Here is a 20,688-nt window from a genome sequence, read left to right as displayed (position 1 = left end):
AGGCAGGTGGATATGCAGCGCTGAAAACAATGAAATATACAAATGCATATTAAATATATTAGTGGGTTTAGGAGGATGATGAAGACCACAAAACTTATGAGTGAATGATAGTAACATTCAAAATAAGTATGGAAGGGATTAGCTTGAGCTCATTCCAACCTTAAATACTTTGGCGACTAGCGACTTGTATGAATTAAAGAAGCATGAAATATTCCAAAATGTCTGCCAGTATTGTGTTATAAAAATTGTATTTAAAAAATTTACTCGAGACCTTGAATAAATATGGAAAGCAAGAAACAGTCCAGACTGAGCTTCATCGGCTAAATTGATTCGAAAATGGAGAAGGCTGTTATATGAAATGGAAAGGGGATACTCTATCGCATTTATGAAAAAGATAAACGGTTAAAGCTCTCCCCTTCAAGAAACTATTTTGTTGGTTCGACACGAAATGCAAAAAAAATTGGCCTCATTTGGCAAAGGAAAACTTACTCTTCTACTTTGACAACGCATGGACCCACACCCGGACTGGACTATTTGTACAAACTGTTACGCCGCTTATTGTATTTTTCAACTTACCTATGTTAAACTTCTATTTGATTCTAAACTTGACATATTCACTTCGCGGACAGAAACTTGAGTTGAATGACAGTTTTAGAACGAAATCATTATATATTCAAGGAAATATGCTCATATACTTTCATTTTGTTCTAATTTATTATATACACCATATCAATCTTGACCTTTAAATCGCCATACGGTAGTTAGGCCTATTTTGTGAACAAATACCAGTTCAGTGTGGTAGTTTCGGTTGGACTGAATCAATTGCAAGTGAGATTAAATGATGCTCATGAAAAGGAGTGGAACGCCTTGTTTTGCCTGACCAAGTACATTTAGCACTCAAGAAAATATGAATTCTAAAAGAGCGGCTCTTCGAATACATCTATTGGGTAGTCGAAAAAGTCTTTTCGTATTTCTAATCAAACTTAAACTTATGTTCTTTACATTTATAATGAGTTTTAATGAACAAAATATGTACCATTTTGATCGACCACTTTTTGCCATTTTTCCGCTAGAGACATTATTCCATCAGTGTAAAACTTTTCTGGTTTCTCAGCGAAAAACTGCGACATGTAATTTTCACAGGCTTCCCTTGAAGCCAACTTTACTCTATTAAGGGAGTTGTGCATTGACTGAAACAAATAGTAGTCCGATGATGCAAGGTAAGGGCTATACGGCGGATGCTTCAAAATTTCCCAGCCATGCTTTCCCAGTTTTTGCCGAATCATCAAAAATGTGTGCGATTTAGCGTTGTCCTGATGGAAGACGAAGCCCTTTGTGTTGATCAGTTCTGGCCGTTTTTTTTCGATTGCTTGCTTCAATCTCATCAGTTGTTGACAGTAAAATGTAGAATCAATCGTTCAACCAGGCTGCAGCTACTAGTAGTGGATGATTCCTTTTCAATCCCACCAAACACTCCGCATAACATTTCGAGGCATTTGGACCATGATCTTTTTTGCACATTATTATCGTATTTGATTTTTTTTCATCTCCTGATTAAACTGCATTTCGTTTCAATCAAGAATCGCTGCTGTCAATTCGGTCCATTAAATTTTATACAGACAATTCATGTGGTACCCAAACATCGAGCTTCTTTTTGTATCCAACCTGTTTTTAATGGTACAAAATCGTTTGATGATGAATGTTAAGTTCTTTAGAAATATCATGACTGCTTATATGACGGTCCTGGTGAATATTTTCCATAATTTCATCGAATTTTTCAACGATAGGTCGTCCAGAGAGATGTGCCTCTTTCACATCGAAATTTCCTACATGAACTACACGAACTGATACAGCATCATCTCCGTAAACTTCGCAAATTTCATTGGTGGCTTGAGAGACATTCTTCCATTTTTTGTTCAAATATTTTAATATAGAGCGAATTTCTTTGTATTTGCACTCATTTTTGGAACTGTAACTTTTCAACTTCCCCGAATTTAATTTCAATTTGTTTTTGGTTAAGTAAAGCTTATTGTTTCACTATTTCAACACTACACAAGTATGGTATGACACAATGTGATTGGTAAGACTGGAGATATAGGAATATACATCTCTTGACAAAATACGAAGGTACTTTTTCGACTACCCAATATTATCACGCAACAGCTATACAAAATTCATGGACCGATTTTTGGGGTAGGTAAGTCAACTATTTTAGGTTTCTTATAATCTGTAAATATGTAGATAAAATTTAAGTTTATTTTCCAAGTAATAATTTTAAACATGAGCACATATATTATACTAATGCTAAATAAATAAATCATTAAACCATGTTTTGCTTGAACTCTTCAGTATGAGCATTTTGCAAACCATAATTTAGCCACTCCTTTTTAACCCTAACCCAAATTCCCTAGAGAAAGTGAGTCTACACAATAAACTTATCTCTCTTGATGCCGGCGGTGCTCATAATGCTCCACTTAGATAATTTCATCCGTGCATTGTCCGTTGCGCCCACACAGCACACAGAACACACATAGCCAAAAGCCAACAGCCAACAGCCAACACTTAATGGCGACACGAGTTAATTGCCATTGCAGCGTCTGCAGTTGGCAGTCACCAAATGTGCAATGCGATTTGATAAAGTTGCCATTAAAGTCACGGCTGCAGATAACGGCACTTAACGTTTAAGGAATGCGCACTTGCACATTTCTGTCTGCATGTATGTGTATGGACCAGATAATGTTGCGACCATTTAGCTGCTAGCAGCCACACAACACACTGGCACATGAATTCACGGAAATATATGTATGTATGTATGTATGTATGGTTGCATGTATTGGTTGGGTTATCCACGTTCGCAACGACAGCGCTGCAATTGGCCATTAACGGAATCATTCGCGAACGATTCATTCGCTTGTTGGCTCAATTATGCCAAATGCGCTAAGGCGGCGGCTCGAGTGTTGCTATTGTTATGCGAGCACTTGCGGTGTGCCATTGCCTGCATTTGTGTGCACTTGAGCAGCTTTTGCAGCCTCTGTATGAATTAACACACAATCAATGTGTCGGTCTGTTCGTTGGCACTTGGCCTTACTAAAATGTAATTTCCAGTTAAATTACAAATAATACTTAGCCTTGGAAGTGTATCCTGCAAGTGGTCCCATCGCCGCATAACTTTCGCTTGCAAATTTAGGCCGTCGGATTGGAGCGTTTGTTGTGAAATTGCTGAGAAACCCCAAGCCACTGCTATTTAAATAGTTAGTGAAGCATTTGCTAATTAAATTAAACAGCTTTATGCAGTGCCGCAACGAAGCCAATGCAAATGTTCTGTTTGATATTTTGTAGTATTATCGCCATTGGTTGTGATGGAATTGCTGCAATTTACTGATGGTTTCTGCAATCGTTTGCTGGCATACATACTTGCATGTATTTTTTATAATATAACAAATTATTAAAGAATTCTTCTACTATAGGGAAGTTCTTTTCGACCTTTGCATTTCTTCTTGTCTGGAAGAACAAAGAAAATCATATCCTTGCATCACTATGAGGTAAGATCCTTTTGGATCTCAACATTTGTACAACATCTGTAACCTTGGAGTGAAATAAAATGGTATTCTTCTTTCATAATGATGTGTATGTTTCTAATATGAGCCCTCTATTTGGGAAATTCAAGTATTGAGCACAAAGGGAAATGGACGAATTTATAAGTTACTGGCAAACCCGCGAACTCCGTTTCGCCACCAGATGGCTTCGTTTTATTTAACATTTCGTTTGGTGATTAGAAGATGAAGAAACATTTTTTTTTATATTTGAAAAGAAAAAATTAGGTTGCATTTCATACCAGTAATGAATTCATTTCGATTACAAAAATGAAGTGTTATTTAGTTGAACTTCTCTAAGTAAATGAAAGTGAATCCAAAGTAAATACTGAATCAGCTGACTGATGAAGCGTTAAACGTGTCCGCAAATTATCCGTTTCATTGAAGTGCTCTTTGGTAAACCACATTTTTTGTTTTTTGGTCTGACGTTAACACAAACAAAGCAGATGGTTTCCCAACTCGTGAACAGAATTGCATCAAGATGGCTTGAGGAACTCTTGAAGGGGCATTAATTACGTCAGAAAGAGGATTGTTAAATATAACTTATTGAGTTCTTGAATTACTAAGATAAGAAGCAACCCATTTTAGAAATATTCAAAAGAATTGAATAGTTTACTTTATCAAAAGCTTTACTAAAATCTGTGTATATGTACATATGTCTTACAAATTCTAGCAAATTAGTTACTGTAGATTTCTCTTTATGAAAAACGTCCAGAAGGTTATATCGTCTGTTATAATTGCTTCAAAAAGTATTTGGTATTGATGACAAGTTTGCTTTTCCCCTATAATTTTTAATGGATGACCTAAATCCACTCTTATGCAAAAGAATTATAAATGACTTTTTTCATATTGGTGGAAATAAGTCTTGCTTCAGAGAAGCATTAAATAGTTTTGTTAAGGGTTGATATATAAGTACATATATATTTGGCACATTAATTACAGAAATCGGACATAGCTTGTACTAATGCGGAACATTTTTTTGAAGAGTAATTGGACCTAAAGAATTAAGCAAACTTATTAGAAATTGTTTTTTCAGAGGTATACCAGCTGGTCGGTTAGGTAGTCAAGGAAATCCAAATTTTTTGCAAAGAAGTCGTAGATTATGAAAAATTATGCATTAAATCCTATAAATTAATTTTTTAATTATTTATTAAATATTATGAATTCTAACAAATTCATAAAAAGCGTTTTCCTTACGCGTTTTTGCTTACTTGCCCGCGGACCTAACCCCTTAAACACTTCAGTGAACACCTTTCTACTTCAAAATTGTTAAAACGGCAAAAAACCGTTACCTACGTTAGTTTTAATAATAGCCGTGACTGTTGGGGACCAGAAATCGCAAGGCAAGTTAGTAGAGGGTTGAAGTTGCTGATGACCACAACACTGATGATAATGAAGAAGAGAGCAATAAATCAAACGATTTGTAAATTGAGTACTCATATATAAATGTATACATATGCTTTTCTCGTTTAAATAAAAGTCCTTCAAAGTTTTGGGCATACAATACAGATTTCTATACGGAATCGGGCCAGTAGTTTTTCAAAATACATTTTTTTTATTTTTTCTGAAGATACCCAGCACTTTTCTATGCATGTACATATATTAATATGTGTCAGACTATTAAATATGTTAGCACAAAGAAAAAACAGAAGTCGAGAAATCTTTGTATAAAGCTACCTTTCTTAGTGGATCGACTTTCTTACCATAAAAAAAATCTCCTAGAATATGTAGAACATTACATTTTGTCAGAAAATCCTAAATGGCATGCCCTAAATAGAAGTTGTGTATAAAATAAGCATAGAGTTCTTATTATAGTCATTTGTTGCAAACAAAGAATAGTATAATTTTCGTTTCGGCATAACCATAAATTACGACTCTTAAAATTATTTGAATACGCTAAAAACCTATTATTCGAATATCCGGTTTGTAAACGTTTGTATGAATATGACCCACAATGTTACGATTATACGACTAGTCGCTCTACTGCCAGTATTTGTATAAATGAAACTTGTGTGAAACCAAAGCCGCCTTTGACTTTTCTTGTTTTAAATTTGTAAAAAGCCCATTCAATGAGTATGTAGTGCAAAATTTCTATAAAATAACTTATAAACGTCGAAAAAATGTGAGGGAGTTGAACACCTGCTACTCGAATAGTCGAAACCGAATGGATAACCGGATCATCGAATATGAGCGGTTAATCAAATCGGCAATTTACGACTATCCGGATACTGCAAACGGAATATTACTATTCGAATAATGTCTTATCTGTTTAATACGGTTAGTAGATTAGTCGAATATCAAGAGCTATACCATAAAAACACAGAAAATTATCGTAAAAACCTACATTTCAAATCTAACTAATACAGTGTTCCGACCGACACTTAATCACGAATGAGGCTGATGAGTAGAATGTATTACTAATTTACTAAATTATGCAAAATTTCGTCATAAATAAGGAACTTCTTAATTTCTTCACCGAGAAGATTTGAAGCTAATCTATTCGAAATCTCTTTTTGTGACTCTGATTTTTTGTCAGTGAGGAAAATTATTACATTATCATTGCTGATTTATAGCATTGACAGACGGCAGCGTTAAACCAGATTAATTGCATTTTTCGGGATTAATTCAGGAGTTACCACAGCTAACTCCGTTGCTGAATCCAAAAATAACTCTCAAAATTTTAGGGAGTTTGTGAGATTTTCGTTGGCAACATTGTTAAAAATGGCCAATTTTCATCTATTGTGAATGAAATACAAGCAACCCTGACAGCTGTTTATCAAATTCTCAATATAATATCAATAAAACTTCTCTGTTATGATGCAGTTTTAAAAATAATGTGTTGATATGCTTTTGTAATAAAAAATGGTTTGGTAAAAATTGGTCGGCTAACAACCGTAATGTTTATCTTCTATCAATTTTCATTGAATATAATATAAAAAGGACAATGAGCTGTTTATGAGAGTTTCAAACTCGCATAGCTGCCGTCTGTCACCTACAAATTTGGATCTGATTAAGTGCGTCAAGGCTATTAGACAACACAAACTGTCAAAGTGAAACAAAATTAAACAAACAATAGTATAAAAAGTAAAACATTACAGATATATCAAGTAAATAAGCGCAATGGTAGAAAGTAGTATCAATAAACAAAAATAATGTTAAGTGAGGCTGAGAGTTGTGGCGAGAAAAAATGTCACAGCTTCGATCGGCTAGTCAAAAAGTTCCAAAGGCAGCGAGAACAGTATAGATTAATGAATGGATTAAATGTACTTTAACCACTTCAAATTTTTGGCGCAAATATGATACTAGTCTTGACAGATTACAAAGAAATATCACCTCGTGATGATTAGAGCGATCTTATAACTCTGCGCGTTCGACAGTTTTGTAGAATACGGAGTGTCTTCTAGTCATTTTCCTCATGAAAAATAATGTTCAGGTCGATATCCAATTCGCTTAGTTAATGATAGGTATGAAAATAAAAGCAATGCAAACAGAAACTAGTTCAGAAGCTTCGGAACAAGCGCCTTGTAGAAAGACCCAAAATGGGATCCTTATATAAAAAGGATATACAAACTTTACGAAAACTATAAATTATCATTATCATTATGTGATGACTTTAACTAAATATTAAGCGAGGGTTATACAAATTATTCTGCAGATGAAACACTGTCTTGAAACGATAACATTAAGTCGGTTCCAAGAGCAAATGAGTTATAATCCGATGACTGTTTTAATCTCTTAAAAGAGGAATGTGTAGAAGAAGACTGCATTGACAAGTATTCTTGATCACTTATAGTTACATACGACCAAATATGTATGTAAATATATATATTATATTTATATATATATACACACGCAGAACTAAGTGAATACATTAAGTAAGACTACGCTTATCCTTGCATGTTGCAACACATTAAAATGCAATTCTGCGGCTGCCACAGCCACCTGCGGCGTTAATTTCATTTTCTTGCCAGTGCTTACGTAAAGACTAACGCACACTATGGCACACAAAATGTTTATGGCCATATGTTCGTAGCGCTGCCTTATGACCGTTAACCTGCCATTCGCTGCAATTGTAAATGTTGCAAATGTTATTATTGCATGCAATTAATTAAACTTTGAACTTTTAGCCAAGGACTTGCAAGCCACTGTACATATATGTATGTATGTGCTTGCAGAAGCACACATACAGGCACCTCATGTAAACAGTGAAGCCTTGCAAGAGAGAATATGCTTTAAAAAACAGCACATTTAAAATGTAATGCAGGCGAATGTAGTCGCACTTTGCACTTTAACTGTAAGTAGGCATATGCATTTGCATAATGTGTAACATGGCATGTTGAATATATTTGTAGTAGAATTTATGGTTGTGCGATTGCCTCACTTAACTTGCTCTCCTTCTCTTACTATTTTTTATCCATATTTAACAGATGATCCGATTAAAAGTACTTTTTTCAACAATATTTTCTGACAAATCACGCATGAATCGTGTCAAGCTGTCATGTCAATTTTGTTCGGTATTGTTTGGCATTTCATCATAGAAAGACTTACGCCTGAATAACGTTTACAATTCGGTAATACTCAACCAATAATATAAGAGACCACGTCCAGCACGCAGTGAAGAAAATATGGCAGCCGCAGCTGAGAGTGTATACGAAGATCATAGTGAGTTGATTCGACGCCGAATTTTACGTCGAGATCTTAAATTGAAAGTGTATAAAATACAGCTTGTATAAGAACTGAAGGCGCTCGACATTCCAAACGAGATCGCTCTATGGGCTTTTGAAAAATTCCAAGAAGATCCGAAGATTTCGAGCCAAATTTTGTTCAGCGACAAGACAAATTTCTGGCACAATGGGCATGTAAATAAGCAAAATCGCCGCATTTAGGACAAAAAGCGACCTGAAGAGGTTCAAGAGCTGTCATTTCATCCAAAAAAAACCATTACTTTTGGTGTTGTTTGCAGGCCGGTGAGAACGTAGCTGTTAATGGCAACCGTAATCGCATCATGATATGATATTTATGTCTGAACTCGCCATCAAGGTAGTGTTCTCGGAAACATTTGATTTTAACAAGACGGCGCCATTTCCCACACATCCATTAATCAGTAGATTTATTGAGAGAACGCTCCGATGAGCAAATAATTTCCAATTCGATTGACCACTAAGATAATGTGATATCATACCGTTAGATTTTTTCCTGTGGTGATATGTAAAATTTAAAGCCTATGCTGACAATCCCGCTTCGATTCAGCCCTTGAGCAAAACATCACGAGTGTCATTCGACAGTTACCAGTCAAAATTCTCGAACGAGTCATCGAAAGTTGGTGGCCAACACTTGAAAAAGATAATCTTTGAAAAATAAATGCCAAAGAATATTTTTTCGAATGATAATAAACACTACCCATGATATTTATATCATCGGCTTCAACAACCGTGCTGTTAGTTCTGCTTTCTCCAAAGCAAAAGTAAACGAGGGCAAGACGAAATATCTTCTATTATCAAACAAACAGACGTCGCACTGGCTGGGCTGTGCGTCCACGTCACTGTTGACAGTCAGAACTTCGACGTCGTGGGTATCTTAGTCTATCGTGGAACCAGCATTAACACCAACAACAACGTCAGCCTTGAAATTCAACTCACAATAACTCTTGCCAAAAGTTTCTCCTTTAGGCTTAGTAGACAATTGAAAAGTGAAGTCCTCTCTTGATGAATAAAGTTCACATTCTACATTTATTTCATCATCCCCGTCTTCATATATGGTGCAGAGACATGGACAATGACAACATCTGATAAGTCGACGTTACGAGATTTCAAGATAACGATTCTGATGATGATTTATGGACCTATGTGGATTGGCAACGGCAAGTACCGCAGTCAATGGAACGATGAGCTGTACGAGATATACGACGACATTGACATAGTTCAATGAATAAAGAGACAGCGGCTGCGCTGGCCAGGTCATGTCGTTCGAATGGACGAAAACTCTCCAGCTTTGAAAGTCTCAGACGCAGTACCCGCCGGGGGAAGCAGAGGAAGAGGAAGACCTCCACTCCGTTGGAAGGACCAAGTGGAGAAGATCCTGGCTTCGCTGGGAATCTCGAATTGGCGTCAAATAGGGAAATGAAGAAGCGACTGGCGCACTTTTGTTAATTCGGTTAAAATCGCTTAACTGGTTTCTGCGTCATTAAGAAGAAGAGGTTTTAATTTGAATAGTGTTAGTGAGATGCTCAGAACTGCCATCAACACAATACTGTATGTGATTAAAAGAGTTCACTGCCGTATGATGGCTATATGCATAAAACTTTCTTTCATTTGCTTGACAGTTTATACTAAAACAAGGAAGCGAAGAAAGTGAAGAAGTCACTGTCTCATTGGTAGGTATTTTAGCAGACTGTAGATAATTTACAATGACTACTGTCGAAACGTCGCCACTAACAACACTTTAAGTTTTTTTTTAAATAAACCAGAATTTTGTTTTGATGATGCCACATTCGCTCAGCAACGGTTTCAACGCCGATTATTATTCTGTGCTATTATGTAGCGACAAATAAATGAACAATAGTTATTTTTTAATAGTTTTAATATAGTATTTAGTAAGCAAATAATTTTAAATAGGTACGTTCAAATTTTGTTTTCGCTAAAATATGGCAGACTCCAGCATATAATGAAATTCCATTTTTTTAATTTTTTACAGTACATATACGTACGTATCTCATTGAAAATAAATTAAATATTCATTGATTATTTAATGAATTATTTATATTTTTTTCTTTACTATTATGAAAATTAAGTTTTCTATAACTTTGTTGAAAATACATGAATGAACTATTTATAATATTACAAAATATTCACATGCTATTACTAACATAACTGTATAATGGAAGCTGGAATGCAAAATTATAATAATTCATTGTGATTTTGTTTATCGCTACTATCGTTTTTTCGCTTTCATGCAACAATATTTCAATACGCAGATATCCACTTTTATGCCATAAAAAAATATTTAATATTTACAGCGTGTTGACATGGCGCAACTATGCCACACGCTTGCAACATTTGTGCCATTATTAAAGTGAATAAGTTTTTATTAAACACAGATAATAACAGAAGCATTTATAGTTTCTAAACTGCAGGGAATAAAAGTACCCATTCCATTACTATCGGCGCTTTGTGTGCATGTGTTGGCCATTCACGTGCGCGCGACTGTTATTTACCACCACATTGATACGCATAAATGCGCTTATTCACGCATGCGATTGCAACACATTGCGTTGCCAGCTGATATTGCTATCTGATTTTACAATTTCGCACTTTTTATTTTTTTTTCGCTTTCATTGTGCTCTGTTTATCGCCGCTTCTCTCCCAGCTCTATCGTTACACGCACAACTTTTCATTCGCCATTATCACTGCTGCTTTGTTTGTTGTATGCCATTTGTGGTTATTATATTAAAATTTTTATTAAACACAGCCGTTTCCGTGTCGATAGTAAAAGCGATGTACGCCTTGCTACAGATTTATGAATATTTAAATTTTTAGTTAATAAAAATGTCGTAAAATAGGAATAAAATGTTTATTTTTTATTATTAAAGTGTCATATTTTTTTTAATTTAATAGAAAAATATTTTTTCAAAAAGTAATATAATTGAAAATGGTGATGGTGGTGTTAGGCTATGCAGAGTGAGGTCCAATAAATTATTAATAATTTTTTTTTTGTCTGGGAGACAAAAATCGGCTTAAATTATCAAGTGCTGCACGTCGTGAAGCTTCTTGCTAAGTAATTTAGCTACAGTTTAGTTTGGAAAGCAATATTTGATTTGAATAGCGAAAATTTCAGCGGTTTTCGTTGCAGAAAGTCACGACTACCCGAAATATAACCTCATGCATAAGGCGTGAGTGATAACGCGTCCTCTGTGTTTAGGGTAGTTTTGCTAATTCGGCCACAATGAACTCGAAAAGACTTTAACAGGAATCTCTGGTATTAACATATTATTTAATCTAAAATTGGCCGAAAATGGAATGAAACGGAAATGTTGCTTGTGGTCACAACAATATTTATACAACTAACGTTAATTTCTTTTTGAAAGATCTTATCGACCACCTCTTTGTGGTGTGTCTTTTTTGATCTTTATTCAATGCTTTATAAAAAGTGTTACAGTGACTGGATTTAGTTCAAATATGCTACGTTTCGTTCGATAATCTCTTTCCATCTAGACGGCAACTTCATAATAACCCACTCGTAGAAGTCCCCCTCCTTATTTGCGAAGAACTTGGACAGCTACTTTTCACAAGCATCTTTTGAGTTCAACTTTACACCAACAAGCGCGTTCGCCATGGACAGAAACAGGTGATAATCACTTGGCGCTATGTCCGGGGTATATGGTGGATGCGATAAAACCTCCCATATGAGCTCCCGTAGCTTTTGATGAGTCATCAACGATGACCTGGTGTTGTCCTGGTGGAATACTACACCCTTCCTGTTGGCCAATTCTGGACGCTTCTGGTAGATCGCCTGCTTCAAGCGGTGCAGTTCTTCGCAGTAGATGATAGAATTAAGCGTCTGGCCATATGAGAGCATTTCGTAATGGATGATTCACTTCCATCCCACCGAACACTCAGCAAAACCTTCCTGGCCGTCTATCCCGGCTTGGCCACTGTTTGGGACGATTCACCGGCCTTCGATCACGACCTTTATACTTGATATTGTCGTATGTGATCCATTTTTCGTCACCAGTCACCATCCGCTTTAAAAATGAGTCGAGTTTGTTCTGTTCCAGAAGCATATCGCGGGCGTTGATTCGGTCCAGAAGGTTTTTTTGCTTCAAATCATGCGGCACCCAAACATCAAGCTTTTTTGTGTATCCAGTCTTATGCAAATGGTTTAATATAGTTTGGTGACTAACTCCCATCTTCTGGACGATGTCACGAGATGCCACATGCCGGTCTAACGCGATGTTTTCCATGATTTGATCGGTATTCGTCGTCACAGGTCTTTCGCCGGCTGGCTTATCCATGGTGTCAATTTCACCCGCTCTGAATCGTTGAAACCATTGCTCCGCAGTTCGAAGTGATAGAGTACCATCACCCAAAACACAAAAATCGTGTAATGCATTCTTGTTTCACCTCAAATCGCACTGGATAACCACTGAATATAAATTTTTTATTAAGTTCAGTGCGGCTTTGGCTTATTTAGTCCACTCGAATCAACTGTTTTGTGAGCTAACCGTATCCAATTGATGTCTTCTTCTTCTTTATTGGCGTAGACACCGCTTACGCGGCTGTAGCTCACAACATCGCCCTATTAGGTTCTTCTCTGCCTGTCCTTTCCAACGAAGTGGAAGTCTTCTTCTTCTTCTCCCTTCTGGTACTGCATCGAATTCTCTCAAAAATTGAGTGTTTTCATCCATTTGAACGGCATGACCTTACCAGCGTTGCCGCTGTCTCTTAATTCGTTGAACTATGTCAATATCGTCGTATTTTCGTACAGTTCAACTTTCCATTGGCTGTGGCTTTCACCATTTCCAATGCCCAAGGGCCATAAATCTTCCGCAGAACCTTTCTCTCAGAAACTCGTAACGCCGACAAATCAGATGTTCATGCCTCTGCACCATATAACAAGACGGGGATGATGAGTGCTTGATAGACTATGGTCTTTGTTTGTCGATAAAGGACTTAATTTCTCCATTACACACCTGTTACCAGGAGGGGTTAGACATTAGTAGACTAAACTATGCGCGACTTCGAAGTTCTGACTGTCAACAATGACGTAGGAGCACAGCCATGAGTGCGACGACTGTTTGTTTGATGTCAGCAGATATTTCGTCTTGCTCTCATTCACTATCATACCCATTGGAATTACTTCTTTGTTCAACCTGGAGAAAACAGAACTAACGGCGCGGTTAGAACCTATATTTTTCTAAAGAGATCGATCTGAAACTGTGCAGCCATCCTCTTCTTCTCACAAAAATGTTCATTTTTCGTAGTTGTAGATATCGAATCACTATAGGTTGTATCTGCCATACCAACTGATCGATCAAAATCACGTTCTTTATAGAAAACTCTTATATTTGATGAGACATCTTCACAAAATTTGCTTCAAGTTTTTTCCAATGCGGCGCAATAATTTCCGGATATTTCGTTCTGATCAGACTACTATGGCATATAACTGCCATATAAACAGCCCTATCAAAGCTAAGCCTTTATATGGAAAACTTTTGCTTGTAAGAAATTATCTTCACCCAGTTTGGCAAACATTATTGTACCAGTCAATGCTATATTCCCGAACAAACTTGTGTAGAGCGGTCCGTTATATTATATATGCACCTATGAAGGGTGGTATAGCTATGCAGTTAATGTTTGCTTTTGTCAACTTAAACTTCTAATATTTCCATGAGGCGTTAGTGCGTGATTTAAAATATTTTTATTAAAACTCACTCAATTTTATGGAAACACTACAATCTCCATTTATGTAATAAATTATTACAGAAAACTTAATTTTAATTATATTTCTAACCAAACAAAACTTGCCATAAAATAATCTCTCCAATATTGACACGACCTCCGTTAGCCGTGGGCCATGTTTACAACCAAGTGCTCAGCTTCCGCTTGACAGCAAAAAACAAAAACAATTGTGAGGCATATATTTTATATCACTTAACTCAGTTAGTGCTTGCAGCGCTGTGTGAAATTTAATTCATTTTATATATTTGTTGTTTACAACTTATCACACGCGGAAGATAATTACAAAAACACACACACAAGCGCACACAAGCATACTAACACATGTTAAAGCTTTTAAATCACTTTTTTGCTCGAGTCACTGGTAATCGCAGTCCACAATGTTGCATTTATGTAATTGTGGCAAGCCACAAGTCCATTTAACGCTTGCTTACAAAGCACTTTGTTGTTGCTATTGTTAATTTTATTTCATTGTATATTTGCCATTCGCCTGCTGGTTGTTCAGTTGTTGTTTGTTTAGCGCCGACGAACCCTTCTACACTTTTTTCCTGCTACTTGTAGCATGCAACGTGCTTCGCATACCGGCCCCAACAAAATAATGTGTATATGTATGTGCATTCATGTAATATCTAACTAAGCCGCTGGCCTCGGATCAGCCCTTTGTCGGCACATCGTTTTGTCCCATTTGCTGTTGTCATTAGTTTTTATTAGTGAAACGTTGTTGTCCGAACACACTTGTGTCATTTGCGTGCCTGGCATTGTCCTCTGTACTCCGGTTTACACATGCCCCACTCATACACACACACACACACCAACACCTATGTGCAAATATTATATTGTTTGTTGGTGTTGTTTTTGTTGTTGAATCCTTTGTTTGACACCGCTCGTGTTGACAACACTTAGTCATTATACAATAACTGACATTAGCACTTTATAATTCATAATTGCTAAAGTTTGCAAATAACGTGCCAACACGCGCTCACGCACACACGCACACACACACAAACGATCGCTTACAAACACACAGTCCACCATTGTTTAAACAAATGTGCTTATACAGGCATAATCTCTTTAATGCGTTGCCCCCTGTGGTCGTAAAATTATGCAAAATGCCAAGTCATTCTGGCATTTGCCGCTCACGAATGGGTGATTTGGATTCGAAAGTTATCGGCGTTGGTGGCGGAATAAAAATTATTATAATCATCAGCAGGAAAAATGGAAAAAAGGTTATGAAAAATAACTTGCATGTATTTGTTTCATTTTTGCTTCTGTATGGCAACAATAACTATAAGCCGCAACAGCTTAAAAAAATATATGGGCACTCATACATATGCATAGTATAGAAATATTTATGTAAAACTGCGTAAAAATATTATGGAGACTTTTCCGACATTAAATACTCACCATTTTGGTTAATGCTAATAACTTACAATTCTCAAGAGGATATGAGACCCCGCAATCTGCGCCAACTAATGTGGGATAAGCCTCCTCAACATCGCTTATAAGGTTCTATCAAACGTATTGTGTGAAAGATTAAAGCCAGCCCTCAACAAACTTATTGGACCTTGTAAGTATGGTTTGAGGTCTGGAAAATCAACAACTGACCAGATATTCAGCAAGCGCCAAATCAAGAAAAGACCAAGAAAAGAGAATCGATCCACATTACCTCTTCGATTTAAAAACTATTTCCGACAGCTTGAAAATGAGCTGTCTTTATGCTGATATATCTGAATTTGGTATCCCCGCAAAACTCTCAATCGTGCGACTTTTTTCAACTTTCTTCTTCTTCTTTATTGGCGTAGACACCGCTTACGCGATTATAGCCGAGTTAACAACAGTGCGCCAGTCGTTTCTTCTTTTCGCTACGTGGCGCCAATTGGATATTCCAAGCGAAGTCAGGTCCTTCTCCACTTGGTCCTTCCAACGGAGTGAAGGTCTTCCTCTTCCTCTGCTTCCCCCGGCGGGTACTGCGTCGAATACTTTCAGAGCTGGAGTGTTTTCGTCCATCCGCACAACATGACCAAGCCAGCGTAGCCGCTGTCTTTTAATTCGCTGAACTATGTCGATGTCGTCGTATATCTCGTACAGCTCATCGTTCCATCGAATGCGGTAATCGCCGTGGCTAACGCGCAAAGGACCATAAATCTTTCGCAGAACTTTTCTCTCGAAAACTCGCAACGTCGACTCACCAGTTGTTGACATCGGCCAGGCCTCTGCACCATATAGCAGGACGGGAATTATGAGTGACTTATAGAGTTTGGTTTTTGTTCGTCGAGAGAGGACTTTGCTGCTCAATTGCCTACTCAGTCCGAAGTAGCACCTGTTGGCAAGAGTTATCCTGCGTTGGATTTCTAGGCTGACATTGTTGTTGGTGTTTACGCTGATTCCAAGACAGACGAAATTATCTACGGCTTCAAAGTTCAAAGTTTTCCAATCTACTCCTAGAAATAATTCGAGCTTCAGATATGAATACAGAAGGTACAATCTTCTACAAGAGTGTACAACTGCTGGCGTATGCCGACGACATCAATATAATTGACATTACAACCGAGACGTTAGTTCTGCTTTCTCCAGACTGGACAAGGAAGCAAAGCAAATACATAGGTCTGGTAGTGAACGACGGCAAGACGAAATATCTCATGTCATCAAACAACGCAATTGGCTTCCTTGTCACTGTTGACAGTCATAACTTCGAAGTCGTAAATAATTTCGTTTATCTTGGTACCAGTGTTATATCGGCCAAAAATATAAATAAAACAATAACTATTTTGCGATATTATTTTTTAAAACTTAAGACGTGGATTAACTCAGCTACAGAGCATTGATTAACTTAATTAAATTTTTGGCGCTGAAGCCCCATCAAGGATAAGTGTTTATCGATGATATTGGTAATGTTAATTCGTGGGATCTTCAATCGTTCCCAGCCTTATTTCTTTAGCTAATCGGGAGAAAGCGGTAGAACTGAGTTTTCATTCCTATATTAACATGTAAATACTTATGAACAAAATTTTAATATTTCCTTTAATTAAAAGAACGATTATTTAACCATTATTTAACATTTCGTAATGTGTTTTCAGGTTCCCTTGAGGGCGCCTCAAAACGCTTTTTCACCGATTTTCTACAAGACATGCCAACACCCGGCACTGGCGGCCCCACATTCGATACAACCGTACCGACGAATATAACGGGGCTGGTCGGCAAAACGGTGAAACTAACTTGTCGAGTGAAGAATTTAGGAAATCGAACTGTAAGTATACTTATATATTTTTGACAAATATAGCTTTATGATATTTATTTGAAATATATGTTTGTATAATTATTTTTGCGGTCGAAAATATCTTTGTTTAACGCAGCTTTAGTTTCGCTCTTTCTGAGCTAATTCGATTTTTTACTCTAGAAATTCAAAAGAAGTTAACTAAAGTTGGCTTGATATTACATAAGAATTATTTAAGTTATTTTCTCTTAAGTAAATACATATCCTGGCTACACTTGGAAAGGAAGAACAACTAGCGAGCTGTTGTACACTCAGCCATAACCGCGTAAGCGGTGGCTACGCCAATAAAGAACAAGAAATACATGTTCTAATCAAGCTGTATAACCCCTTTTGATATTCGAGTAGAACTTAAGCGATGACTACCATCAAATATTAAAACTGCTGCAAAAGTGTTTATGTGGCTATGTTGTATCGACGGTCATACTCCACTCAGTTATGGTATTTATGAAGAATTCTACCTTTTCAAAGAGACGAAAACATTAAAAAGTACAAAGAATATAGGGATAACAGAAGTACGCAACGTCTCTTATTTTTCGAGAAAAGACAAATAAACATCCTTGGTTTAGGGGAATCAAACCGCCAAATTAACCTTCTTAACCCCATCAACTGAAAATGATGTCAATAATATGTCAACTTGACATAAACAACAGCCATCGCTCGATATTCTTATTCCGAAAACTCTCTCCCTTTGAAAGGGTATTGTTCTTGATCCATAGTGCCAGAAAGTCCGATAAAGGTCAAGAAAGCGGATTCCATGAGTAACTAAACGCTCTAGAGTATGAAGCGTACTCCTTGGAATCTTGAGCTGTCACGATATGCACTATTTTGAATCTTCTGCGATATCTCGTTTGACGCTATGGACTTCCTTTAACTATCTACGAACTCGATCGTTTTTTTACCAAGGAATGCGCATACCAAGTTCTATAAAGATGTCTCCATTTTTAGTCAAGATACAGATAGTCACTCGGATTTCAGCTCCTCTTTTCATCCTGAACATTTGATTGGTACCATTGGAGACTAACTAAGTCGAAAGAGTCTTTTCATAATGTATTTAGTCAATGTCGATGTCGTTGTAGTCGTATATCTCCTATGGTATCAATCACATACTGTCACACGATATATTGTTGAAAAGGTGAGATTTTACGCTTCATTCAGTCAAAAATAATAATTAAGTTGGTGAAGTTGAAAAACAATTACAGCTCTTCAAAAATGAGAAAAAATAATGAAAAAATTCCCTATATTTTGAGATTTTTGTTTAAAAAAGGGAAGAATGCTACGCAAGCCACGAATGAAATTTGTGAACTTTACGGAGACGATGCTGTATCAGTTCGTGTAGCAGTGAAATATGCACCTTGCTCTGGTCGACCTATAGTTGAAAAAGTCAAAGAAGTTATGGAAAATATTGAACAGAACCGTCACATAAGCAGCCTTGACATCGATAAGGAACTTAACATTCATCATCAAACGGTTTTGAATCATTTAAAAAAGCTGCCACAAAAACAAGCTCGATGTAACAGGAGATGAAAAGTGGATCAAATCGACAATAATGTGCGAAAAAGATCATGGTCCAAACTTCGTGGAGCTCAACAAATGCTCGCAAAGCCAGGATTGATGCCTCGAAAGGTTATGGTGGGATTGGAAAGGAATCATCCACTATGAGCTGCTCCAGCCTGGTCGAACAAATGATTCTACATTTTACCCATAAATGGCCATAAATGGAAAAAATGGTGCATATTTGGTTCAATAAAGTTCATTATAAATATATAAACAAAAATAATTTGAAGTATAAAATGATTAGAAATGCGAAAAGACTTTTCGACTACCCAATATATACATATACATATATATATATATGTATATATATATAATCCTATATCTATGTATATCGATTAATTGTAGGAGATATATTCAACCTTTAGTTGAACAAGACTATTATACTTTCTAGTAACATGTTGTAAAGTATAAAGATCAAGCTTTAAAAACCAAAAATTACTACTAACAAAATCTCGGACATCTCTTCTCATAGGCATTAGGCCTCATTTTAAAATAGGAAAACTTGAGAAAAATGAAATTAGTGAGAATATATTTGTTTTAAACCAATGAAATGGGAGTAGTGAAAGTAGCGCCTCCAAATATCTATAAAGTATCTAAGCGCTGTTTAATAGACAACAGCAGATACCTGGAGGAAGTAGTGTTTGTGCTGAAGAATTTTAAACAACTTACATTCTCCTCATCTTAAATAACTTCCCAATATCTATAGAAAATAAATCTAAAGTTTCTCATCTGGTTTCACCTTGTAAATATACGGGTATAGAAGTTTGACTGTCATAAATAATAAACTGTAACTGTAATAACTGTATCCTTTACAAACTACCACAAAACATTTTATATCAATAGCGCTTTAAAATTTCTGCCGGACTCTACATACAAATACAAATACAAATACATATGTATTTGCCGCCGATTTTCACTTCGCCAACTTCCGAATATACTACATTGTTGTGGGTAGAGAAAACTTGCTTAATTACTTAATTGCCGAGCACACAAGACACCAGACAAAAAACTATAAAGTGTGAAAGAACAACAACAACAACAAGTAGAAAGTATTGCCGCCGTTATAAACTATCCAGCAAATAAGAAAAACAAAAATCAACTAGGAAGCTGGGTAAACAAAAGCACTCAACTTATGGCAGCGAGCGGGTTAGCAAGTAGCGGAATTAGGCTGATGGGAGCGGATTACACTGCTTATTATTAAATTTCTTTTTTGCTTACAATAAATACTAAAAGCATAGTAAAACATCGTACAGCTGGTGACTAAACAAAACTATCAGTGTTGGAGATTCTGCCGAAAACTTCGGCAACTCGGCGTTAGCGTTGCGACCGAAGTGTTTTGCGAAGCTTTGCTTTGTAACGGATATGCGGATGTACGGCAACAAAATCGGCGCCATTACGCAGCGGGAATCACTTTTGTCGCAGCCTCTAGTTCGACTGCAGTGTTGGCCTGCTTTTCGCGCCCCTGCATTGTGAAGCATAACTGCGACTAGAGTTTTGGCAGCGCACCCGCCCAACACCGAAAGCGTGTCGGAATGCGCCCCTCTTTGTCTACACCACACTACGGTACGCAGCTTTCATTCTGTTGACAGGCGAAAACACTTTGGTGAAAGTTTTAATTTCATGCGTAAATTGTTTGCGCTTTTTCCTGTTGCCGCCGCCACTGCCGACACCGCCGTCGCTGCCGCTGCTGCTGCTGACACAAACAATGTAATAGTTAAATATGCTCTTTGTTGCTGCATCAGACGCCGTGTTTTTGTTGCTTTAGTGTGGGATAATGCAAAGAGCGAAAAACTGTCAAAGCGTCGACGCGGCG

The 20,688-nt window shown here is 36.9% G+C and overlaps 1 protein-coding gene and 1 long non-coding RNA gene across 5 annotated transcripts in view; one reads left to right on the top strand and one right to left on the bottom strand.

Moving 5' to 3' along the window:
• The window catches only part of LOC120773798, a 151,943-nt gene that overhangs the window by 30,807 nt on the left and 100,448 nt on the right, over positions 1 to 20,688 (bottom strand). The window lies entirely within an intron of this gene.
• The window catches only part of LOC120773797 (zwei Ig domain protein zig-8), a 586,297-nt gene that overhangs the window by 489,921 nt on the left and 75,688 nt on the right, over positions 1 to 20,688 (top strand). For all 4 annotated transcript variants that reach the window (XM_040102902.1, XM_040102904.1, XM_040102901.1 and 1 more), the window contains exon 3: positions 17,125 to 17,294. In XM_040102902.1, the coding sequence (XP_039958836.1) occupies positions 17,125 to 17,294 (170 nt within the window). The remainder of the gene's footprint in view (positions 1 to 17,124; positions 17,295 to 20,688) is intronic.

This window comes from Bactrocera tryoni, chromosome 4, assembly GCF_016617805.1.
Source record: "Bactrocera tryoni isolate S06 chromosome 4, CSIRO_BtryS06_freeze2, whole genome shotgun sequence".
Taxonomy (NCBI): Eukaryota; Metazoa; Arthropoda; class Insecta; order Diptera; family Tephritidae; genus Bactrocera; species Bactrocera tryoni.
The sequence above is the reverse complement of the archived record's forward strand: the minus strand, read 5'-3'. Positions and strand labels throughout refer to the sequence as shown.